The following is a 25287-nucleotide window of genomic DNA, read 5'->3' as shown; positions in this document are numbered from 1 at the left end:
GCATTCCTTCAGCCTCTCATTTCCGCATGAAACTTCAGAATTAAGATTCTGCCAGACAAATTCCCCGTTAGAGCTGTGCTTTAAATAGCCCTCTTTGCTTATCTTTGCTTTTCTTACTTTTCTCCCGCTGCCCCTTTACAGAAGATGTACTTTGATCACCTTCACCTTAGAGAATTCTCCTAGTGGCATCCCCAGTGACTGTTCTGTTGGCTGAATTCCTCAAGCACTGTTGCCATTTGGCCCATAGATTGTCATTTGGCCTCAGTCCGTTGGCTCTAAGCATCTCCTGTCTTGAGTTGTTTATGTTCTGAACAAGGCTACCTCTGCAACTGGAATTTCCTTGAAGGCAGGGACTGTGATTTATACCTCTTTGCATCCTCAGTTCAGGTAATATATTTTCATTAACAGTGACTTTAAGGGATGATATGGGTTAGTGTTCTCCCCAAATTCATGTCTACCTGGAGCCTGCGAATGTAATTTTACTAGGAAATAGGGTTTTGCAGATATGATCAAGTTAAGATGGGCCCTAAATCCAATGACTGGTATCCTTAAAGAAAAGAGAGAAATTTGGAGACAGGAGAAATTCAGGAAAGGAGGCCAGGGAACAGATCTGGAGTGAAACTGCTGCAAGTCAAGGACTGTCAAGGATTGCAGGTAGCCAGGAACGGCAGGCAGAGAGGAGTTCGCCACTAGAGCCTTCAGAGGAGTCACAGCCCTGCCAACAAATAAATTTCTGTTGATTAAAGTTGCCTGGTTTATGGTAATTTGTTAGGGTAGTTCTAGAAAACTAGCAAAGTAATGCTGAGTACAACAAACATGCTTAGAGTGCGGCAGATGCCCTTCTGGGGACCACTATTCAGCCTTTAGCAACCCACTTTCAGAAGCCCTGAGGAAGTGGTTAGGACAAGGTTTCTAGGGAATGAGGGGAGCAACTGAAGGAGAGAGAAAGAGCTGGGTATGGTCTGCATATGAAACAATCCAAAACAAAGTTCATAAACTCTAAGTTGAAGATGTTTTTAAGGTCCCATCACAGATATTGTTTGCTCTAAGACAAATGGTTGATCTGAGAGCTGGAGATAGGGGAGCAAGTGAGTGAAAGGTTATTCACTTTGTGATAATTCAAAGTAATAAAGCTGACCTACTCGGGAAGAAGTGTGTGTGTGTGTGTTTCCTAGAATGCCTTGCTTGAGATAATTGAAAGCTCCATGATGCAACCTGGGGCTGATGGCTGAGGATCTCTTCCAACCCTGGAGGCCCTGGCTCCTGCTCTATGGTTAAGAGTAGGATTACGGTTCAGACCACCTCAGTTTTGAGTTCTGGCTCTGCCACTTACTGGCAAGTTATTTCACCAGACTTACCTCCCTCTCTTCATTTATAAAATAAGAATAAAAAAGAGCACATATACCCCATATAAAGCATGGGATTGAAAGAGTTAATTTGCATAAGTGGCTGCGAACAGCACACAGGATGGATATTAGAAGCCTTGGTGGTTTGCAGCAGCAGCGGGCGACCGCGGCGGCGGCATCACCATCATGTGCACATGAAATAGACCTGGGAAGGGTAAATCGTGAACTTTAATGGCTCTGCCACTAAAAAGAGATCCCACTAGAAAAGAGATGAGAGCTGGCTACTTGCTTCAAAGTCTGTAAAATGGGTGTAAAAACACTTGGACCCTGAGAATAGCAGCGTTTTTCTGAGTTTGTTAATATGGGCAGACTCCAGGTACTGGGAGCAGGATGGACTCCTATGCGAGGCTCTTTCTTTGGGATTCTCTGGGTCCTGGGTCCTACGTTCTATCTCCTCCCCACCAACAGGCGTGTATGCTCCTGGCCTTCAGTCAATAACAAATGATGGAGAAAGGAATAAACCAACTGGGAAAGACTAGCTTGCCGCGAGAGACTCTTTAAGTGCAGGAACAGCAAGCACCGCCAGCGCTTAACTTTAAAGTCAGCATATTTACAAAAACCCGCTACGAAGGACCCCGGAGTCAGCTATTGCCAAATTGGTTAATGCCTTGGTGTGTGCCTTCTTTAATGCAATTATTTGGTGAGCGGGAGTAGGGCCGGCTACAGCGCCCTCAGGGCCCTCCACCCTCACCCCCTCCTGAGGATAGAGGACGCCTATAGGGCATACAGGCACTGATTGAAAATCAACTTTGTAGCCTATTTATTGAGCAAAAGGCTCCACCTTCCCACGCTGCTGATAATACTCTGCCAGGCTGCGTAGGACATTCCTAGTCTTACCCATGAGAACATCGCGCCCACTGCCGCGGCTGGATGATTCCTGCAGTGCCGGGAGCTTCACAGAGCCTAGCGTTCGGGGGGCAGCCAAGAGTCGTGGATGTGAGTCTGCATTGTCACCGCCCTCTGAGCGACTCTGGGCAAGTCGCTTAGCTCTCCTGACCTCGGATTTCTTGTCTGCTTAATGCAGGCAAAGAAACAAACCTGGATGACTTTAGGGCAGCGGCAGAGAGCTGGGTGGCTCGGCCCGGGTGCGGCGAGCGCCTGCTGGAGCAGAGGGCGCAGCGGAACTTCTGTCCCAAGCGCGGCGCGGCGTGGCGCGGCGCGGCGCGGCGCGGGGACCCGGGAGTGCAGGGCGGGGAGCTCCCTCTGCGGGAGCGCAGCGGCGGCGCTCCTCCTTTCTCCACACGTCACGGGGACCGCTTCGCGCTCTCCCACCCCGGGCCGAGGGAAAGCAACTGCCTGGCAGGGCGCGTGGCCGAGGTGGCTACCAAGGCGGAGGGCGCGAGTGGGCCGCCACCGAGGAGCAGGGAGCGCAGCCCGCGGCCCCCACCGGCTTGGCCTCCGCAGCTGCGGGGCCCCTCATTCGGGGCTCCCTGGGTCCCTTGCGTAAGTCAACTTGGCCACGCAGGCAAGAGAGGAAAGCCCGGGGCTGGGGGTGTCCCGTGTTGGTAGGCACCGTGCCCCTGTTTCAGCCGCTGGGTGGCCGGGCTGCCTCGACCCTCTCCTCGAGACTTTCACTTTTCCCCGGGGAAAACTTCGGCGCCAAGTCCTTCTCGGGGATGGGGGCGGGGGCTGCCCGGGAGGGCCTCCTCGGGATCCCGGACTGATCCCCGACTTGGCTTTGCGCCAGGAGCCAGCGGGTCCCCAAGGGAAATCGGAGGGCAGACGAGTCGCGGGGCAGGCGGCGACCCCGGCGTACACCTAGCGGATGCCGCAACTTCAGGGCTGCGCGCAGCACCCCAGCCAGCGGCAGGACGCTGCAAAGTTCCCTGAGGCCCTCGCTGGGAAAGGGCAGCGGACGCGACTGGGTGCGGAGTAGGTCCTGGGAGAGCCGAGCGGCGGGACCTGGAGCCGCGGGCGCGTGGGCACCGCTTCCCGACTTCGCCCCGAGGGGTGAGAACACGCCTCTGAACCCCGCTTTGCCGGAAGCTAGACTCCCACTGTTTCGGCCCTTTCCGAGGGCCACCCAGACGCGCTCCTGGGCTTCGAGTGAGGGACGCGGGGACCGTGAAGGAGCTGCTCCCGAAGCTTCTCCTCTAGAGCTCTGGGGCGTGGGCCGGAGGGGTTTTCTGAAGAGTTCTGTGCTGGTCGAGCTGCGGATCGCGCTTCCCTGGTCGGGCCCTCCGCAAGGACAAGCTTCTGTGCTTTTTAAGGTCAAGTTTTCCTACCGCAGAGCCCGCGGGAATCGTTCCCCTGCTAAATGCCGGTGTCTCCCCAGGGGGCTGGGAACCTGCAGCGATCCGAGCAGAGTTACAGTCTTTCCGTGGGCGAACGGTGCGAGTGGGTGGGTATTGTTTTGTAAATGTTAAGAGCTAAGCTTTCCGGAATGGGGATGCTCTGGAAAACTAGAAAACATCCCTTCGCAGAGCAAACGGAGAGGTGATGTTAGTCCCGGAGCACACCCCAACCCCTTTTGCTTATCGTTAGAATTAAAGTGCTACAAGCCAGAAGATTAAGGGAGTTGGGGATAATATTAATTCTTTTAGATCTCTCAAGTGATTTGGTAGACATAGAAATCACCCTTTTTGATCTTAGATGCCCTTATTATTAAACCATCTCTCAGCCCGACATTCTAGAATCATAGTTCATTTTGGCAGCTATTGTTGATAGTGTCTTAAGGAAGTAAAATCTTTAAAAGTGAATTATTGCAGAGAACTGTTCCTATGTTGCACTTTCTAAGGATCGAATTCTGTGTGAGAAATGACCAATTAAGATGTTGAATTATCTTTCACCTGTATTAGGAGAGAAACAACAGCCAAAGAATGGGATTGTGTGGCACCAAATTTTCACTCAGGAGAACTACAAGGAAAGTGTCCTTGGGAGATAGGTTTCTTTACTCTTTCCTTTGAGAGGCAAGGTTTATAGTGATTTGCTAAATGTCACATCTGCACAGAGGTAGGTAGGGGTGAATGGCATAATTGGGCACTAAGTCAGAGTTGGTGCTGGATGGCTGAGGGGAGAGTGGAGAGAGAACCAGATGAAGCCAGGAGCGATTCTGCGGCAGGATACCTGGTGGGGGTGGGGAGGGTGGTGGATGGAGTCTCAGGACAGTTTCCCATCTGAAAGTGTTCTGAAGAGATGTGGTTTCGGAACACAACTCTGCTGCGGGTGAGGAATGGATTTGAGGAACCCGGAAAGTAGACAGGGCTGAGTCAGAGGGTCTGAAAGGGTAAGGTGGCGCCAGGGATGACATGGTGGTAGACTCAGCTATGAAATGACTTGGCAACAATTTTGTGCAAGGCGTGAGTGCAGGAGACTCCCTGTAAGCCCCGGTGCTGCTGTTTACAGAAGCAGGGAGCACTGTTGGAGGAGCAGGTGCCAGGAGAAGAACCAAGCATGGTTTTGTTAGGTCTGAGCAGCTTTTCGAGGCTCCTGAGTAGAAAAGCTTCTCAAGAGGCCCTGGCTGAGTCTCCAAAGCTGGCTGGCACTGTGTCAGGAGTGGTGTTTGAACCCTGGAGTGGGCAAGAGGGGTGTTGACTGAGGACTGGCAACTGCTTCCAGAGTGAGAGGAGAGACAGAGGGATGGCTTTTTTCAGATGAAGCAAACCCACACTTATTTAAATGTGAATGGGCTGCAGCAAGTTGGAAGATGTTGAACATACAGGCCATCTGGAACCCCTGTCCCTTGAAGTGTTAGGTAAAAAGCAATTTGATTGTGATGGTATTTTAATACCAAGCTCACATAACATACTGTCAGTATCTTACAACATTATGAAGCATGTTTGACTGAGCAATTTGAATTTTGACTTTCTAGATCATGCAGATTTAATGTTTCAGGGAAACACAGATGGTGATCACAGAACAGAGCTGCAACATGGCTAGGAGCAAGGCCCCTGAAGCCAGACTTGACCCTGTCACTACCTTGCTTGTAATCTGGCACAGGCTTCCTTGGCCTATCTGTCTTAGCTTCCAGGTCTCTGAAGTGTCACCGCCCCTAAGGACGCCTAAAGGGTACATGCTGTATACCTCTTTGTGAACTGGCAGGGAGTGCATAGATGCCTCATCCATACACAACACATGCTTCACGTGTGCATCAAGCCTGGCATATAGCAAGTGTTCAGTAAGCCCTGGTGCTGCTGGCTTCATTATGATGATGTCACTTCTGTGATGTCATACCTATCATTTTCAGACATAAAATTTGAGACCTGGAGAATTTTGAAACTTGGCCAGAGATAAAAGTAGCAAGTTAAGGCCAGGATCTCTTTGGCCTGACTCACAGGCAGGGGCACCTTCTACCTAGCTTGCCAACAAGGGCCAGGTACTGAATGTGGTACAAGATCAACTATAATAGAAGGATCCAGTCACTGCTTGCCAGAATGCAGTGAAGCAAAGCAGACATCAGTGGCAACACTTACCCTAGCAATTTAGAGATGCATGTTTGGTATTAATTTGCATTGCTTTGCATGTCATCTTATATATGCATTCTCATATGCTGGTAATTTTCCTAGTAGGAGCTAAAGGCTGAAGCTTCAAGTATAGGAGGGAAAATAAAATTAATCAGGAATTGAGTGCAGCTTCTTCACACCTAATAGCCTCCTGGGAATGGTGGGCTCAGTGCTTTTAGGGAAAGTATTGGATCCATATTTACTCTTTTAGAAGATAGGGGAAGCCAGAAACCATTTGATAAAAGCAGGTATTTCTTAACATGCTGTGAAGCTTAATCTACCAAACAAAACAGAAAAACACAAGAAAAGTAGAAGATAACCAGAGAAAAGTTTTATTTAAAAAAAAATGCTAGAAAATGAAGCAGAAGCAGAAAAAGAAGTTGGCTTTATGGAGCCAAACTAATAAACACTAAGGGTCAAAAGTAAAAGTTGAATTTCTGCTTAGCAGTATGACATTTTAGAACATAATATTAAATATAAATGTTTGAGCCTTTAAAACCAATAAATCTCCCTAATTTGGACTTATTGGGAAATGGGCCATTGTATCTTAGTAAAATTGCATGAATGCAGAATAGCAATAACCAAAGAAACAAACTACAGTTCTGTTACTTAGAGCAATGGTTCTTAAAGGGAGGTCCCTGGGCCTGCTGCCAAGTAGTACCTGAGGACTTATTAGAAATGCAGATTCTGAGACCACTCAAATCTGCTGAGTGGAACCTCTGGAGATCGGACCCAGCAACGTGTGTTTTAGTGAGTTCTTTAGCTGTTTGGAGCAGCATTCATGCTTCCTGGTTTTCTCATTTTTTCAGCCTTAATCTTAACTTTTCTGTCTTGTAATCGCCAGATTCTTGCTGTGCCACTTAACTTCCATGCCTAGCTGACCTAGGAGAGGGTTGAAGAGAGATACAAACCTATTTCTCAGTGCATCTGCTCAGGGCAGAGTAGAGTAGACCTCTACCTGGACCTTCCTTGGTCCAAGTCTAACCTGATGGGAGATGCTTTCTTTCAGCCTTAGTGTTCTGCAGCTCTGTCGTTCCCATGTCCAGGGCCATGTAGGTTTTGTTTCGCTGCCTTTTTCTTCCTTTGGCAGTCTCATACCAAACAAACTGACTCATACCAAATGTGTACTCAGCCAAAACACTGAACCATTCTTTACAGATGCTCCTGTGAAGCCACATTTGTCCATCTGGTATGAGTGTAGTTAACTTTCTGGACCTAAGAGTTAGTCTTTGCATTTGTCTCTTGAAGTTCATCGTACTAGATCCAAGTCTGACACAATCTGTTTGGATTCTGTTTCTGTCAACTCACATACAAACTGAGCTTACCTTTGTGTCCTCTGCCCACTTGGCCACTGAGGTCCTGGTCAAGGAATTAATGATGATGTGAGTGTCTTTATTAGTGGCCTCACAGCTAATGAAGCTCAAAACCATGGACTCTTTTGCAGTCCTGTGGTGCCAGCATTGGAAAAATAATAGTCAGCCGCGTGCAGTGGCGAACGCCTGTAATCCCGACCACTCGGGAGGCTGAGGCAGGAGGATGGTGAGTTTGAAGCCAGCCTCAGAACTTAGCAAGGCCCTAAGCAACTCAGTGAGACCATCTCTAAATAAAATATACAAAAGGGGCTGGGGATGTGGCTCAGTGGTTAAGCACCCCTGGGTTCAAACATTTGAGTCAGTTATTCTGAAGTACTCCCTCTTATGGTTTCCCTTTTTAGGCCCTTGTTCTGTAACTTCACCCCTGGTGTCTGTCACAGCACAGCCATCATTAGCACGTTGTAACTGAATTTGGAGATGGCTTCACTATCCCTGTATTGTTTAAACCATCAGCTTGGAGTTTTATTTTTGTTTTGTTTTGTAGGTGGCATAGAGGTAAGTTTCAGCTTATTTGTAGTCAGATGTAAAAGAACTGAGAAATTTAGGAAGCAAAAATTGTGCCTATCTTTGCTTTACATTCTAGAACTCGACTTTTATGCTAAAGTCTAGATTTGACCAAGAGACTCAAGTTATCTGATTCTTTTTTAATGTAAAATTTTGCTGATACGAAATTTTGCCGTTAGAGGAGCACAGTTCCATAGTACAGTGGCACAAGAGAAGTTTAAAAAGGCTAAAAGCAGAACAGCTTTATGGAATGCCTTTAGCCTTGGTTGCTAGAGCTTGAGAAAATGCCTGGAATCCTGCACTGTCACATCATGGTTCTAGTTCAGTCCCTACCCGGCCTCCCCCAACATTAAAATTCCCACCTTAAGCCAAACTTCAGAATCCCCATAGCTGAGCTTGTTTTCCTCCTGCAAGATACTACCAGACTTTTTTTTTTTTTGGGGGGGGGGGGGCAGGCAAAGTTGTGCTGGAAATCAAACCCAGGCCTTGAGCATGCTAAACACATGCTCTGCCACTGAGCTACACCCACCCCGTACTTGGATGTGATGATCTCCGTCACCATGATAAACAAAACGAAACAAAAAGTGCCTGTAGATGGTAAAGTTGTCTGTAAACTCAAATCTCCCTTGTAAGGGAGACAGAATTTCAGCTTTATCCTCTTAGGGTATTTTGCTGTACCTGAGAATTAAATTGATATAAGAAAGACCAATAGAGAAAAGCATACAAACGTGTGAGTCTTACATGACAGCAAAACTCTCCTAAGGAAATGAAGGTCCAAAGAGTTAGATGAACACTTACCTTCTGAATTGAACAAAGAATAGCCAATTATTAAAGTGAGACATGGCCAGAGGCTTAGGCAAGGATGCGAACTGGGTGGGGGAGTGATCTGCCAGGTAAGCTGAGTTTAACAGTAGTGCACATTTCCCTGAAAGGGCCTCAGCTTTCTGTCCTCCATGGTAGGAATGATACCTGCTCATTTTGACAGGAACCTCATCTCCTGCTTTTAAGGAACAGTACAGAGTGGGTGATCTGGCCCCTCTCTTTTTCAGGGGCCTTAAGTCAAAACAGCAGTGTGTCAGAGTGCCATATCTGAAGCAGCATAGTCTTAACCACAGACACGAATACTCTGTACTTCTATGCTCTTTGGTTGCTTTTCATTCTCTCCTGTCATCTTTTGTTGGTTTTCTAGCTTTTGTTTCCTACTCTAGTCAAAGGGAAATAAACATGGTTGTCCCTTTGAGGAAGGGCTTCTGAGCTGTGCTCAGGCCTGTGCAATCAACCTGTCAGTCCCGGTGGCTTCAACCTGTCCGCCCAGCATTTCTCTGGTGGTCTACAAGAGCCGGCCAGCCCAGGACAGAGCACCTCGCACAGATGGCCACAGAGGGTGGGCAGTTCCACCAGGACGAGGAAGAACCACACCTAGCATAGCTCCTGCGCTGGCCAAGGTTCCTTTTCTCTTCCCTTTCCTCTGCGACAGCACAGCATATTTGGAATGTTTGTGCATTTGCATCCACACCCCCGCATTCCACCTTGGTGGAATAAGAAGGAATGACTGGCTCTGCACAGCCCTCAGCATCGGCATCCTCAAAGGATGAGACTGAAAAGGTATTACGAGAATGGTAGGGAGACCGTGGAGCTGAAGGATGTGGGGCTGAAGAAGAGATCCGAGGAAAGGAACATCGAGTCAGCACCACGGTGAAGAAAACACAGAATAAGAGAGACATTTCCAAGAACAGCTAGTGACTTGCCCTTTCGGAGAACTATCTATATAAACAAATTCAAAGGTAACAAAACAACTGGATTTCTTGGGCTGTGTTATCAAGTCACCTAGGACCTCGCTCTTATTTCTCTGTATTCCTTGAGGCAGTTGAGTTTCTAGTCATATTCTTCCTTGAATCCAACATGGTGCCTCCTTGGCTCATGGTGAATGTTTGCTGGATGGGTGGACAGACAATAGAAGAGGGACAGAAATAGGATACACAAGAATATAAGGGAGGCTGGAGTATAGCTCAGTGGAAAAGCACTTGCCTGACATGTGGGAGGCCCTGGGTTTCATCCACAGCACTGGGAAGGTGGGGGATATATATATATATATATTTTTTTTTATATATATTTGAGTTATATATATGAGTACTATATGAGTTGTATATATACATATACATACATACATATATATTATATATATAGTACTGAAAAGAAGTGAAGGCAGAGATTTGAACAGATTTGTACACCCATGTTCATAGCAGCATTATTCACAATAGCCAAAAGGTGAAAGCAATATGGGTGTCCATTGGCAGAAGTGGCTGCACAAAATGTGGTTTCTACATTCAATGACATATTATTCAGCCTTAAAAAGGAAGGAAATGTTGGCACATGAATGAGCCTTGAAGACAGTATATTTAGTGAACTAAACTTGTCAAACATTGGACAAATACCATGTGACTCCTATTAAACGATTTCCTAGGCTAGTCAAATCCATACAGGCAGAAAGTGGAATGGTGGCTGCCAAGGACGAGAGAGGGGAGAATGGATCAGCCAGTGTTGGACAGAAGAAGTTCCCTGGAGAAGATGAAAATCTGTGGACGGTGGGTGCCTATGGTGAAATATCAAAGTACTTAATACCACAGGTCCTTAACACATAAAAATGGTTAAAGTGTTCAGTGCACTCTATATGCATGTATGGAAGTATCACCCCGAACCCCATTAATATGTACAAGTAGTACGTATTAATGAATATTTCTCTAAAAATGGCTAAAGTGGAGCCAGGCACACCTATAATCTCAGCTACTCAGGAAGCTGAGACAGGATTTCAAGTTTGAGGCCCATGTGAAACCCAGTCTCAGAATAAGAAATAATAAAAAATAATAATAATATTTTAAAAAGGTGTGACTCAGGGGTAGAGCTCTTGCCTAACATTCAAAGCCCAGAGTTCCAAACTGGCACCACCAAAAAGGCAAAAGGGATAAATTTTGTTATGTTTTACCTCAATAATAATAATAATAAAAGAATACTCTTATGATCAGTTAGTTCATAAGTATGGAACAATAAAGTGAAAATATAGACTAGAGAGCAAAGATAGCAATGACTCCAGAATTAGATCTGTGCCAGATCTAAGATCTTAGAAATGTGTTATCTGAATCCTGGTACCGAGAGAGACTTTCAAAAGGTTTTAATCTTGTCCACTCTCCATTATCCCCATAATTCTCTCTTAAAGAACAAAAACAAAAACCTTTCCACTTTGAAAAATTTCAGGCCTGCAGACAAATTATAAGAATATCATGGTGGGCGTCCATCTGATTCCTTCCCCCTCCACCACGAGGAAGCTTTTGATGTGGCTTCAGTCCAGTCTGCCTCCTGGAACTGCATGGCTGTTGCCTCTCGGGGATGGTTTCTGGGCGTAGGAGTGGGTGAGGCACTTTGAGCATGAGCCCGTGCTGGTTTGCAGAACAGCATCTGGTCAGTGATACTCAGCTGGTTCAAATGCCTTTGATCCTGACCATCATGCAACGCTGTGCTAGTCTGGTTTTTCTACCAGAACATACCCAGCCATTAGTTTGTTTAGTCATCCCAGTAACCACGTGATCAGTGCCCTGGTTCCTCTCATAAGCACAGGCTAACTGGATTCTGGCATCTTGTTAATGGCAGACTTATTAAAGTATGCAGAGGTAAAGCAGGAGGGTAAGACAGAGGCGGGTGAATGTGTGGCAGGGAGAAGAGGAATTGGGTCAGGAAGAAGGGGTGCAAAGGGACATTCAGGAAATGGCTCAGAACTACTCCAGATGTTTTGAGTGATATTTGTATGATACTGACATCTTGGAGGGGGAAAAAAAGAAAAAGAAAAAGAAAAAAAAACTAGCCCTAAAGTCTCTCTTACATAAGAAGCTCTTCAGAAGACACCCCACCTGCAAGGTGACCTTTGGAGATGAGGTGACCTGGGACCAGAAACCTTACACAGAGGATTGCCATACACCGAAGGATGCTTAACTGAGCATGGTGAGCAAACTGCAGTTCTGGCCAACATCAGAGTTAATTTGGTAAATCTTGCAGACTGCCTTCCTTCAGATGTTTACCTCAAGCTTCCATCTGCCTCCAAATATAAATGGATGAGAAGTTCAGCATATTTGAGGCATATTTTTGCACTTGGCTATATACAGGATTATACTGTTGTACAAGTAGATACTTTAATCTGGTTTAAATTTAATTTTGCTCTTGAGTGTGTGAATGTGTGTTAAGTATTACCCTTTCCCTGGGACCATCTTTCAAAGGGCAAGTTGCCTAAACATAGAAGTGTTTATTTTTCTCATGTAGCAAGAATTCAGGGTGGGTGTTCACTGCTGCTCGTTCAGTGGCTTGAGGATTTGGGGATTGAGGTCTCCAACAGTCTTTTGGTCTGAACCTCATGGTTCCAAGATGGCTGCTACAACTCTCACCATCATGTTAGAGTTCCAGCAGAAAAATGGAAGAGGGGGAGGAGGAGACAAAAATGGCATGCTTCCCACCTGAAAATCAAACTCCTTTAAAAAAACTTTCTCAGACATCCCACAGTTTATTTCACTAACAGCTCCTCTACAATGGAAGTTGAAGAAGAAATCTTTTAGAGACATGTTTCTGCCACCAACAATATAGGGGTTCTCTTTGTAAAGCGAAAAGGGAGGATAGATGTTGGAAGGTAACCGGTGGTCCACCAGAGTCCATTTCTGAATTTAATTTCACTGATCTGTCTGTTTGGGCACTGGCCCATGCTGTTTTAATGTCATCATCCATTAGAAAATCTGAGAGCTGGCGTTTCTTCTGCTTTCCATAGAGATGCTATGTAAGGGCTGCTTAGTTAGCTAAGCAGTCACTGTACTTGTTTATTCTAATTCCTGCCTATTGAGACCTGCTGTCTAGATGGGAACCATTGCTAGAATGCTTTCTTGGAGGAGGTGCCAAATGCAGGGAGAGCTTCCTGCAGGCATTTCTAGATTGGACTTTTGGTAAAAATTTCAAAATCACTGCTTTTGAAATTCCTATTTTAGCAGAATATGCCCAAGCAACTGCAGATTTTTACTTCTTCTACCCCTTTCACTTAATTTTGAATTCCTGGGTCTTAATTTTATTGTGCCTATATACACACACAAGATCTGAGGTCAATATACACATTTTTAAACCAAGAAGCACAGGTCTTTGGCTAAATGGTGAAGCCAAGCCCAGAGTGACTGATCTTGAGGCTTTTGGTTAAGTGTGGAAGCATATTGAAGTCTCCAGCTGAGCTCCCACCATATTGGCAGAACACAAACACAAACAAGCTAATGGGAAATGGAGTGTGTCTAATCCATTCACCAGCAGCTTGGTCTGGCCTCAAGCCATTCCTGACCTTGATACAGTTGATTCACGTCCGTTTGTCCCTATACGGCCTCCGCAATGTCGTCATTTGAGAACATTAGATATCTTACTCTAAAGACACATGTAGAAACCAGTTACCAGTACCTTTTCAGCTGACCGCAGAACCTTTGAGGAATTAATTTTGGCCAGGACAAAATACAGAGTTAGCCATATAAATGCTTCAAGAGATTTCTGGGGAAGGAGAAAAAAAAATCATGCCCATAGATTTTGGGTAGGGAAAGTTATTTTCTTTCTAATACTTACTTTTTTAAAAAAAATAGATGTATTTTTCAATTTGGTTTTTCTACTTTATTGGAAAAGAAGCCAAAATATTCTCAACCCACATATTAAATTTAGAACATGAAACATAACATGTATTTCGGTTTTATGTTGTTTCCCAACTAAATGAAATGAGAAGGGCAGAGAAGGGAACCCTACAAGGAAGGAAACTTCTGTTTGATAAAGCTGGAGAAGCAAAGATCTCATAAAGAAATGATCTCCTTTTGGGGAACCCTTTATGCCTAAAAATGGGTAAACGTTGAATGTCAGCTCTTTTCATCAAGCTAAAATCTGAGTGCATAGGTATTTTTTGAAATCTGCCCTTCTTACTAAAAAACTTTTTCTCTATAGAGAAAAAAGTTTTTGTTTTGCTCGGCAATGAAGGTCACGAATTATTACAAAGTAAAAACATTTCATTGGTTTCATTATTGTATTTTAGACTTCCAGCTAAAGACTTCATCCATGTGGCTTTGCCAGCTAAGATACACTCTCAGCTTTTGATGTTTACCCTGTGAACAGATGAGCTAGAGCCCAGAATCGAGTCTGTTCTCTTCTAACTGGCGTGACTATAAAAAGGCGATTGAACCTGGCACTCTTTTGCTAGACTTCTGCTGCCTAGATTTCTTAGGACCATGAGGGACCACCAGCTGGTAAATACATCCTGATGTGGGTTGCGCATATCCCATGCAAACTATTGCCTGAGATTCTCCCCAAACCTGACAGGCTCCAGTGACATTACTAGTTGGAAGAATTATAATCTAACGAGGCAGATGACAGTGATTTTCAAAACCAAAATTTCCATCAAAGCCTGTATTTTACAGCATTGCAGGTGAAGTAGTCCTTTATCTAAGTAAGGTCAGGACCATAGTCTTTGTACTTGCAAATGGAAGCAAACTGCCTAGAGAGAAAGCTATCAATTACGATGTCTTGTACAGGGAGCTCAGACAGAGTCCCCTTGGAGGAGAGCCAGCCTAGTTCACCCAGCTGGGAAAGTTTCACAGGAGCTATGATCTTGGCAACAGAACGTGGCAAAAACCCTGATGGAGAGTATGTTCTGGGTATTCACGTTGCTGCAAAATCCTTACTAGTGCTTTGCTGGTTACAGGGTCCTTATAATAACGGCCAAACAGGGATCCACAATGAGTCACTGCAGTTTTGCAACATCTGGAGAATTCCCTCTAGAAGATTTTGAACCTGGGAAGAACCTTATAGCTTCTGAAGTGCAGTGTTACAGATGCTGTTTAAGCTCTGCATGGAATGGGTTGTGCTCGAGGATGCCTTTCAAAATTCTTTGGTTATCAGTCTTCCAAAAAATGTTCAGCATACCGGGGGAAAAAAAAGAGAAAACAACTCAAAGGTTAACTTGAAAACTCTCCCTGACTCTGAGACAGGTGTATCTACATAATTCTGAAACTCCAATGAACAATTTTGAAACTTCAGTAAAAACTTTTAACCAAAAGAAATGTTGTCAAATAGTGAAAAACAAATAATAATTGGAAGGTCAGACTAGAGAGAATAATAAATGCTTTTGAAAAATAAAGTGAACAACACGTGGACTCCTTTTTAGTTTTTGCAAGAAGTCTTTCCTCTTATGGAGGTTTTCGTACCTACTTAATACAGAAATTTGCGAGCCCAAATTGTCTTTTATTTCCTACAGTTCTTTCATGTGCATTCTGTCATAGGACTTTTGTAGTAACACTATGAGATAGAAAAACTATTTTCCCGTTTCTCACATGGGAAGTAAAGACTTGCCCAAGATTAATGGTTTGCTAGGTTCAGTTGAGAATTTTTTGATGGCAGATCTCAGACTAGAACTCAGGTCTTCATTTGTTCCATTGAGCAACAACCCAATGACAGGAATAGATGCAGAGGATGGAGTAGTGAGCAAGGCCTTCAAGGAAGGTCCAGGCAGGACAGGGTCCAGGGGAAACTGGTCTAGACTTGGGAATAGCAAGTACAAAGGTCCTGAGGCAAGGAAGAGGCTGATGTCCCGGAACTCTTATAAGACTGGTGTTACCGAGAGCTTAAGAGAGAAAAAGAGAATAAGATGAACTTGTGGAAAAAGGCAGACCTGGGAACTGCTGGGCTTTATGGTCAGGCAAGGGATTTCTGATTTTATTCTACATGAAGAGAAATCCCAGAAAAGGGTTTTATGTGGGGCTAAGGAGGGGGTGGGGGTGGTCTAACTAATGTGTTTAAAAATCATTTTGGCTACAGTACAGAGGATGGATCAGAGGAAAATGAGGGAAGCTAGTTGGGAGATTGTTTTGTACCCAAGCAAGGGTGGATGCTGGCTTGGATCAGGGTGGTTCCCACAGAGTAAAAAGAAGTGAAGTACATTTTTTATGTAGAACCAAGAGGGTTCTCCTACTGCCAAGGCATTGAAGAGGTGCTGTCAAGCTGGGTTTAATAACAAAGGCTCTGAAATTGGACCACAGTTGAAAATCCTGACCCCGCAGCATACTAGCTGTGTGACCTAAGGTAAGTTACGTATCTCTGTGACTCAGTTTTTCAATCTGAAAAAATGGGAAAATGATGATATCTATCTCAGGAGCAGAATAAGTAAGTCAATGCAAATAATGCTAACACTCAGCACAGACCATTAAGAAAGCACAGGTACATGTCCACACGCTGGCAATAGGAAGCCTTTTGTTGACTTAGGCCAGAGTGGTCTCAGTGGAGGGGAGCAGGGAGGTAGGCTGGACTGAATGCCAGCTTAAGGGCCTGGAGAGGAGGGGTAGGGATCCTTCCTTCTTCCACTTGGTAGAGAGCAGTTGGACATATTGCTGTGATCTAAATGTGTCCTCCCCAAATTCACATGTGGAAGCTTAATTGCCAATGTGATGATACTAAGAAGTGGGGCCTCTAGGAGATGATTAAGCGTGAAGGGTGGAGCATTATGAATGGAATTCGCGACCTTATAGAAGAGGCATGAAGGAGCAGTTCTCCCTGCTAGCATTTGCCCTTCTGCCTCCCCTCCGCCCCACATAAGGGCACAACAACAAGGTGCCATCTTGGAGGCAGAGAGCGAGCCTTCATCAGACACGGATCTGAAACTCGATCTTGGATTTCTCAACCTCCTGTACTGTGAGAAATAAATTACTATTACTTATAAATTACCCAATCTAAGGTATTTTGTAAAACACACATGTAAGGGGGGAATATGTTCCTAGCATCCAGGAATGAAATGGGGTTAATTGGATGGTAGCCACCTTTGAAGGGGGAAGTCACCTTTAAACTCCTTTTTAGTTTTAAGATTTTATTTCTAGACTTCTTCAGGAACTGTGAGTTAATTAATTAAGCATTGGTGATGAAGACCTAGAAAAGTGAATTATATTATTTGTTTTTTTTCGCCCTATTGAAAAGTATGTTGCCTCTTTTAGAAATTGTGTACTTGCTAATAATTTACAGACCCACTTTAGAGAAGGGCTCATTCACAGAATATTGTGAAATGAAAGGAATAGGGCTGTGCCTATGTAGGAAGACTGCCTTTAAAAAGTCAACCAAAAGGGAGGAAAGGGTGTGTTCGTTACAAGCAGCCTAGAAAGACATGCTGTCCACAGTGCTGGTGTCAGATCATTGCAGAGCTTTGTTTTCTTCTATAGACTTTTCTGACTTACTGATTTTTTTTAATGAAGGTGTTTACTTTTATAAATAGAGAATGGAAAATCTTTTCTTTTCCTTGTAGAAATTGTATCCTGATTATTTGAGGGTTGCTTGGCTTAGTTCCTGTTGAATTATTGACTCAGGCACACCATTCTTGGGTTTTGAGTAGTTGCTGTTTACCCACTATGGTGTGATAATTATTTGCCTTTGAAATCTTCCCTCCAGAACAATGAGTGTATAAGGTCATCAAGAAACTTGTCTGTCTACTCCTTTGCACAACTCTTGGGATGCTGTGGGGGTGTTGAGGAGGTGCATCTGGACTGAGTCATCCTCCCACCCGCTAGTCTTAGTCTAAAACATCCTCAGGTTTGGCAATGAGCAAGTCATCAAGGGCAGAATCGGGGACCTCACTGAAATCAAGTAGCTGCAGCAGAAGGACCTTAGTTTGTTCAACTCGACCAGGGTTATTGGTATTTTTTGTTTTGTTTTTAGTGCACCTGCCTTTATATTACTGTCCTTAAGTGATCATTCTTCTTTGTAAGACTTTAGAAAGAAATAAAAGTCTGACATTTCTAAGTCAATAAGCTCTTCATAGCCTGTTTTTTAAAGTGACATATAATAAAACAAAGTTTAAGAAGATTAAGGTGGCCCAAAGAGGGAATATTCTCCTGGAAAGAACTTTCTCCCAGAACACTTCCTCAAACAATTAGTAATCCTCAGACAGCCCAAACTGCATTACAGATTACTACAAGAAGAAATAGCTCAGTAACTCCCTGGTGACAGGAGATGAAACGAGTGTCACTGGTGGCAGAATCCTTCAGGACAGACTTGCTTGCTTTTCCTCTAACTGATCCCGATGGCTGAGGACTGACTAATCTCTTCCTTCGCTCTGTCTCCCCAGCCTCTGGCTGCAGGAACAGAGTTGACTCATAGCAGACTCTCCTTTTATCCTCCATGTAAATCATTTCTTAAACTGGGTGGAAGGTCTCAGGACTTCCAACATGGTGTTAAGTTCCCTTCTGTTTCTGCTTTAGCACAGTTTGATATGACATAGGAAGGACAGAATTAGTCAAGGGCTAAACTGTCATGGGAAATAGAGGATTTTTAAAATTTGTATTCTAAGAGAAGGTGCTGGATGAAGAGGTGAGAGTATTTCTGGAACAAGACGCTCTGGGTTCCGTTTTCAACTAAAGCACAGTCCACATCTGTGACCTTGGACAGTTTTCAATTGCCTCGTGTGCCTCAATTTCCTTTCTCCAAAAAGAGGGATTTGGGCAGTACCTGCCTCACTGATCTGTTGAAGGGTCTGAGTTGTCACATGTAAAGTATTTAGGCCAGTGCCCCAAGGAACCACTGTTTATTGAGTGGTTCTACATTAATAATGATATTAAATTAGTATGGAAGATGGGATGGAAGTATTCAGGCACTAATGCTAAAATACTGAACTTATGTGGAGACTTGGGGAAAACAGGAGATAGATTGACAAACAGCAACAGGGCCGGGGCCTGGGCTCAGTGGTAGAGCTCTCGCCTCACAGGCACGAGGCCCTGGGTTCCACCCTAGCACAGCAAAAAAAAAAAAAAAAAAAAAAAGTGGCAGCGGGGGACAATAAACCTCGGGTCTGGACAGGATTTGTGAGGAAGTGCTTGCCATCAATGAGCAGGAGTAGCAGGGCAGTTTGGAAGGTGAGCTGGACAGAGGACAAGGAAGCAGAAGCATAGCCAGCATTGACCAGGCAGTCATGGTCTGGAGCTGTGCTAGAGGGCTTTGCAGGCCTTCCCTCCTTTAACTGCCACGGTTGTTCTACCGGTGCGGTGGGATGTGCAGAGGCCAAGGGATCTGTCTGAGGTACAGGTGCTAGGTAGGCCGGCCCTAAGCTGAACTGCAGGGCCTCTAAGGGCAAGCTGAGCCCTTGTCCCTTGGCCAGAATGTGTCATGCATGGTGGGACCACGTGTGGCTTCCTCTTTTGCTCAGCACCTGAGCAACGTCTTAGCTCTGAGCAGCTTTGTCCTTTAACATCACCTCCTACCTTAATCCGAAGAGTTGAAAGGCAGTCATTTTTCAATATTGCATAAAATTCTCTCATGAATTCTTTCCCTTAAAATATAAGTTCAGCAAGTCCTGTGTAGTGTACTGGAAAAGCCCCAAGACTGGAGACAGGAAGCTGGGCTTGGGAGAAAGGAAGGGCCTCTTAGGAGCACTGAGCCTCAATCCTCCTGTGGCTAGGAATTAGCCTCTCTAATTCTCACTTTGAGACAAAAGAATGGTTCCTCAGAGAGGTTAACTAGTTCAATCAAAGAATTTAACTATCAAGTGCCACTCTAGGCACTCAAGCCCACGTCTAAGGCATCCTGAAGGCCAGCTACCTTCTCTCTCCCTAGTGTCCTGACCTATGTGAATTGCATGCATGCAATTCTTGGTCCCTAAACGAAGTCACACTCAGAACTTTTCTCCTCAGTCTCCTTCCACCATTCTTGATTTATCATTCCCTTTCCTTCCCTTGGAGAGGTAGCCTCCTACTCCCTTACAAAATGGCCAGCTTAAGAAGAGTTTTTTGGAAAGCTGCAGATGGGTGTAGCCAGTTGGCCCTGGATGCGGTTACTCACCCTGGGTGCACTTAACTGCAGTATGTTGGTGCTCCTGCTGCTTCCTGAGAGGTTCTAGCAGTGCCTGGGAGAGCTGGGGAAGAAGCCGGTTTGGGGAAATGCTTCATGCAACAACCCTGTTGGGAATCTAGTGGGGAGTGGTTTTTAATGAATTGTTGTAGAACTTCTTCCACCTGAGCTGTAGCCACCAAACCTTGCTGTTATTTTCTCTTACGGTCCTGTTGTCAGCACTAGGAACTGGTACCTGTGTGGTGATAAACTCCACAGGTCACATTTTCTTGTTCGCTTGGTTAGGTGGGAGGGGAAATACCCCTTCTCCCACGGGAAGTAATTGTAAGAGTACTCCTTGCCAGCAAAACGCTTGCCGGCTTCCTGCCCATAAGCCCTTAAGAGGAAAAGAGCCAGTCCAGAGGAGTTTGCAGGTGGCATTGCTAACCTGGTCTCCTAGGAAACCTGTGGCCCGCTTGAGGGTCAGCCTTAGCCCCACCCACTCTGGTCAGACCTGGGCCAGGCCTCAGGAGTTCCTTCCTTTCTACTCTGGAGGCCTCTGGACTTCCTGGGGTAGGTGGCAGGAAAGGGGTGGGGCTGCAACGGGCAGGTATCAGTCCCACCCACCTGCACCCTTGCAACTGGCAACCCCAAGGCCTGGTTTTCCCTAAAGAGGCCACTGAGAGGGGCAAAGGGAGTTACACAGAAGCCCTTGGCGGTGGGGGAACCATGCTGAGGTTGGGGGCCTTTGTTTTTTCTCTTACCTCCTGCTATGGTGGTTGGTTGGTTAGTTACTGCCTCCTATACCCCTGCTGACTTCTGGCCACAGCTGGAAAGAGGCCAAGGACTGCTTTAAGATTTGGTAGAAACTCATTCACACCAAAGGGCATTGCACCTTTACTTATGTAGGGAAAGGAATGGTTTTCTCTCAAAGGACTTTCTGTCCATGGTTAGCAGACAAAAGGGTTTTATTTTGACTTGGGACAGGGTAGCACTGGAGGGACTGCTTGTTTAAAGAATCTCAAAGTCTGACCCAAAGGCTGACAAGATTTCCCCCTCAGCAAGGCCTTTGCGAACATAGTTCAGAAAGCCAGGAAACTGGGCTGTCCCTGAACCCTTCCTTTCTTGGAAATTCATGGTCCTTCCTGCCTGGGAAAAACAGCCAAAGCTGGTTGGAGGAAGATCCTCACAGCACCTCCCAACTCCCTTCCAAGGGTCCCTGCCACCTTCCCTCTCCGGGCAGGTGGTCCTGTCCTGAGGTGCCCTCCCTGTTTGTGGGGGTCTAATCAGGATCTGAAAGTTGAACTTAAGATAGATATTCCTTTTTTTTTTTTTTTTTTTTTAATTTTAGTTGTAGGTGGACACAATACCTTTATTTTATTTATTTATGTGGTGCTGAGGATCGAACCCAGTGTCCCACACATGTGAGGCAAACACTCTACCACTGAGCCACAGCCTCAACCTGGATAGGTATTCCTTTTGGCCTCAGGTGAATCATTCACATCTCTGAAGACCTCTGAATACATTCATTCTCTAGACCTCTGCCCAAACCAGAGCAATCCTTCCACAAATATACTAAGGAGAAAGGCAAAATATACAAAGCACATAGTGCAGTTGGCCCCCCACATTTATAGCTCCTCATATGTGAATTCAACCAAACTTGGGTCCAAAATATTTGGAAAAGAAAACTCCAGAAAGTTTTATAAAGCAAAACTTGAATTTGCTGTCTACCAAGTACTGTGCTGGATCACATGAATGAAGCGATGGGGAGGGATTGTGCGAGGTATTAGAAGTGATCTAGAGATGGTTGAAAGTATGCAGGAGATTATGGATCTGTAATATGCAAAGGCTGTGCTATTTCCTATCAGGGACTTGAGCATTTGAGGGTTTTCATATCCATATAAGTCCTGAAATCAGTTCCCCACAGGGCTAAGGAATTTGTCTTCCAATCTCTTTGGTAACCAACATCTCTCAAATTAAGTATAGTTAACACAGAATTTCAGAAAATACCACTACTGTACACATTTCCACTTCCTTATTTCTGGATTCTTTTGAAGGACAAGAATCTTGTTTTATTCATCTTTGGGTCCAGCATTCTGCCAGGCATGTGGTAGGTACCTGTTTTAATCAGCTTTTTGCTGCTGTGACTAAAAGACCTGACAAGAACAATTGTAGAGGAGGAAAGGTTATTTAGGGGCTCACAGTTTCAGAGGTCTCAGTCCATAGACAGCCAGCTCCATTCCTCGGGGCTTGAGGTGAGCAGGATATCATGGAGGAAGAGTGTGGTGGAGGAAAGTGGCTCACATGATGATCAGAAAGCAGAGAGAGAGTGATTCCACTTGCTATTCACAAATATATACCCCAAAGGCATGCCCCCATGATACCTCCTCCAGCCACACCCATCCTGTCCTCAGTTATCACTGAGCTAATCCCTTCAGGGGAATAATTCACTGATTGGGTTAATGCTCTCATAACACAGTCATTTCTCCTCTGAACCTTCTTGCATTGTCTCACACATGAGATTTTGGGGGACACCTCACATCCAAACCATAACAGCACTTAATAAATTTTGGATAAGCTGAATTCTCTTAACACTTAATATAAATTAATATTTACCTCCTTTTTCCTCTTACAGAATGAAGATATTCAAATGTTGTCTTAAACACACCCTACAGCAGAAAATTTTCATCCTGTTTTTAACCCTATGGCTGTTCTCCTTATTAAAGCTTCTGAATGTGAGAAGACTTCTCTTCCCTCAAAGAGGCATTTACTTAGTTGAGTACTCCTTAAGTACCTCCCCTTTTGTAAGGAACAGATACACCCATGTTAAGGATGAAATCAGGTATGAAGTCAACTGTTCAGGTATCTATGAACAGGAGCCTTTGGAAATTGGCAAGAGTCTGGAAATAAGAAGGCAAGACATCATCGACTTAGAGGATGATGATGTTGTGGCATTGACCAGTGATTGTGACATCTATCAGACTCTGAGAAGGTACCACCAAAAGCTAGTTTCAAGGGAGGAGAAAGGCTTCCCAATAGCTTATTCTCTGGTTGTCCACAAAGATGCAATTATGGTTGAAAGGCTTATCCATGCTATATATAACCAGCACAATATTTACTGCATCCATTATGACCTTAAGTCACCTAACACCTTCAAAGTTGCAATGAACAATTTAGCTAAGTGCTTCTCCAATATTTTCATTGCTTCCAAATTAGAGACTGTGGAATATGCCCACATTTCCAGACTCCAAGCTGATTTAAACTGCTTATCAGACCTTCTCAAATCTTCAGTTCAATGGAAATATGTCATCAACTTGTGTGGACAAGATTTTCCTCTGAAGTCAAATTTCGAATTAGTGTCAGAGCTGAAGAAACTCAATGGAGCCAATATGTTAGAGACAGTGAAACCACCTAACAGTAAAATGGGAAGATTCACGTATCACCATGAGCTCCGACAGGTGCCTTATGAATATGTGAAGCTACCAATAAGGACAAACATCTCCAAGGAAGCACCCCCTCATAACATTGAGATATTTGTTGGCAGTGCCTATTTTGTTTTAAGTCAAGCATTTGTTAAATATATTTTCAACAACTCCCTCATAAAAGACTTTTTTGCCTGGTCTAAAGATACATACTCTCCTGATGAGCACTTTTGGGCCACCTTAATTCGGGTACCAGGGATACCCGGGGAGATTTCCAGATCAGCCCAGGATGTGTCTGACCTACAGAGCAAGACCCGCCTTGTTAAGTGGAATTATTATGAAGGGTTTTTCTATCCCAGTTGCACTGGCTCCCACCTTCGAAGTGTGTGTATTTATGGAGCTGCAGAATTAAGGTGGCTTATAAAAGATGGACATTGGTTTGCTAATAAATTTGATTCTAAGGTGGACCCTGTCTTGATTAAATGCTTGGCAGAAAAGCTTGAGGAACAACAGAAAGAATGGATCACTATGTCTTCAGAAAAGTTATTTCTGGATAAAAATCCGACAATCATATCATCATAGTAAAATCAAGATGGAAATAAGAGGGCATCTGATACTTGGAGTTAATCTGGAATTGTATATTATGCCAGGCCCAACAGCATCTGAACTTTATCTTCAAGTTGTCTAAGGTTCCATGTACTAAGGAAAGCCACCTAGACTTTGATCATACGAGCCTAAAGTTTTTTTTTTTTTTTTTTTCCAATGTTTGTTTTTGCTTGTGATCTCACTGAGCTAAATCAGAGATCTTAAGCATTCAGTCAGTCATCAAATATTTATTGAGCACCCATCTGTGCATCGGGCACATTTTCCAGAAAACATTCAGGAATTAAATCCTAGTTGTAATGAGTTGCACAATGCCCTCAGGAAGCCATGGCCTACCCTCATCTCACGGCAACCTCAGTATCTTCATGTTCTCCACATGACAATGAGGATTCCACTGAAGAAGCTTCTGGAGTATGTGGCAATCACATTTCAGGATGGGGTAAAAGCATACTGACCAGCATCCGCCTGTCTCTTAGTTCAGCTCCCTAAATTTTTCTTAACCATTAGAATATTAGGAGGAGAGACTCCACTACCTCAGAGACACTCAAAGAATTGTCCGATTGCTTGCTTGCCAAAGCATAATTTACCTTTTGGTGCCTCACGTGTTCAATTCAGGGCTGAGGGAACTCTGTTAGTGTGGCATTTATAGTGTATGAAAGTCAAGGAAGGAGGTGGGGTGGGAGGTAGGGGAACTGGGTCAAGTGGTGCCTGAAGAGGAACAGAAAAAAAGGGTTATTCAACTTTTGTATCATGTTACACAATGGCGTCATGAATGGCTTCCTTTCTAATTCAGCCGTTTCTTCAAACACATTTATTGATGAAAAATAAGAACTGATTAACAGTTCAAAGTGTCATATACCAGAACCTTAAACCTACATCTTCCACTTCGTAGGTTATCATTATAGGTAAGCTCCTTTATAATGGAACACTTCCTATGGAATTAGTACAATTCTATTTAACGGAACTATCAAGTTACTACATTTTCTTGAAAACATTAACATGGAATATGACGGTTTTTTAAATTAACTCTTATGGTCATTTAAAATGTTTTCTTCTCTGGGAATTGTCGAAGTGGAATCCAAACTTAAAATGATAAAAACTCTTAAGTTCATTTCAGTTTTCCTCTCAACTTAGATCCAAAGAGAAAAAGCTAATTTTCCTAAGGACAAGAATATTTATTAATGCTATTTTGTGAAGCCCACACCTGAGAGAACTATTGTCTAGGTATAGTAATTGTAAGTGCTGGAGCAGGGTCCTAAGAACAGGCTGTAATACTTTCACCAGCTCTTGGAAAGCCATGAACCCCTGTAAAAATTGTGATTTTTTTTAAAAAAATTGTGTTTTCAGGGCTGGGGATAAAGCTCAGTTGGTAGAGTGCTTGCCTTGCATGCACAAGGCTCTGGGTTCAATCCCCAGCACTGCAAAAAAAAAAAAAAAAAAAAAAGTGTTTTCGATGTCAGCCTCACTAACAAAGATGTGTTAATTGAGTCCAAAATCAGACTGTTTAGAAATTTGAAATGCTAAATGTTTTTTACATTTCCAGATTCTGCACATAGAATGCACTTATTTCAAAGTTCGTGACACTAACTGCCAAGTGGCACTATTGTCTCTCCCTTTCTTTTTTTCTTTAACTTGTTTTTTATCTTCTTTTTGTGTCACTTTCAAATTGCGTCATTCTTCAGAAAACAACCAT

The 25287-nt window shown here is 44.3% G+C and overlaps 1 protein-coding gene across 7 annotated transcripts; it reads left to right on the top strand.

Moving 5' to 3' along the window:
* Positions 1–1597: 1597 nt before the first annotated feature.
* Positions 1598–25287, top strand: GCNT4 (glucosaminyl (N-acetyl) transferase 4). 7 transcript variants are annotated; one of them, XM_079146036.1, is made up of 3 exons: positions 1598–2342; positions 2431–2849; positions 22205–25287. In XM_079146036.1, exons 1-3 carry the CDS (start codon positions 2277–2279, stop codon positions 23571–23573), a joined length of 1854 nt encoding a protein of 617 aa, XP_079002162.1. In that variant the 5' UTR covers positions 1598–2276; the 3' UTR covers positions 23574–25287. The 7 variants fall into 7 exon arrangements, with proteins under 7 accessions (XP_079002162.1, XP_079002168.1, XP_079002167.1 ...); XM_079146041.1 differs by lacking the exon at positions 1598–2342 and adding an exon at positions 14474–15849 and having other exon boundaries at positions 2810–2849; XM_079146039.1 differs by lacking the exons at positions 1598–2342; positions 2431–2849 and adding exons at positions 3233–3356; positions 14474–15849.

The sequence above is a fragment of the Sciurus vulgaris genome (genome assembly GCF_902686455.1).
Source record: "Sciurus vulgaris genome assembly, chromosome: 6".
Taxonomy (NCBI): domain Eukaryota; kingdom Metazoa; phylum Chordata; class Mammalia; order Rodentia; family Sciuridae; genus Sciurus; species Sciurus vulgaris.
Note: the sequence above shows the minus strand (reverse complement) of the source record. Positions and strands in the feature narration are given on the sequence as shown.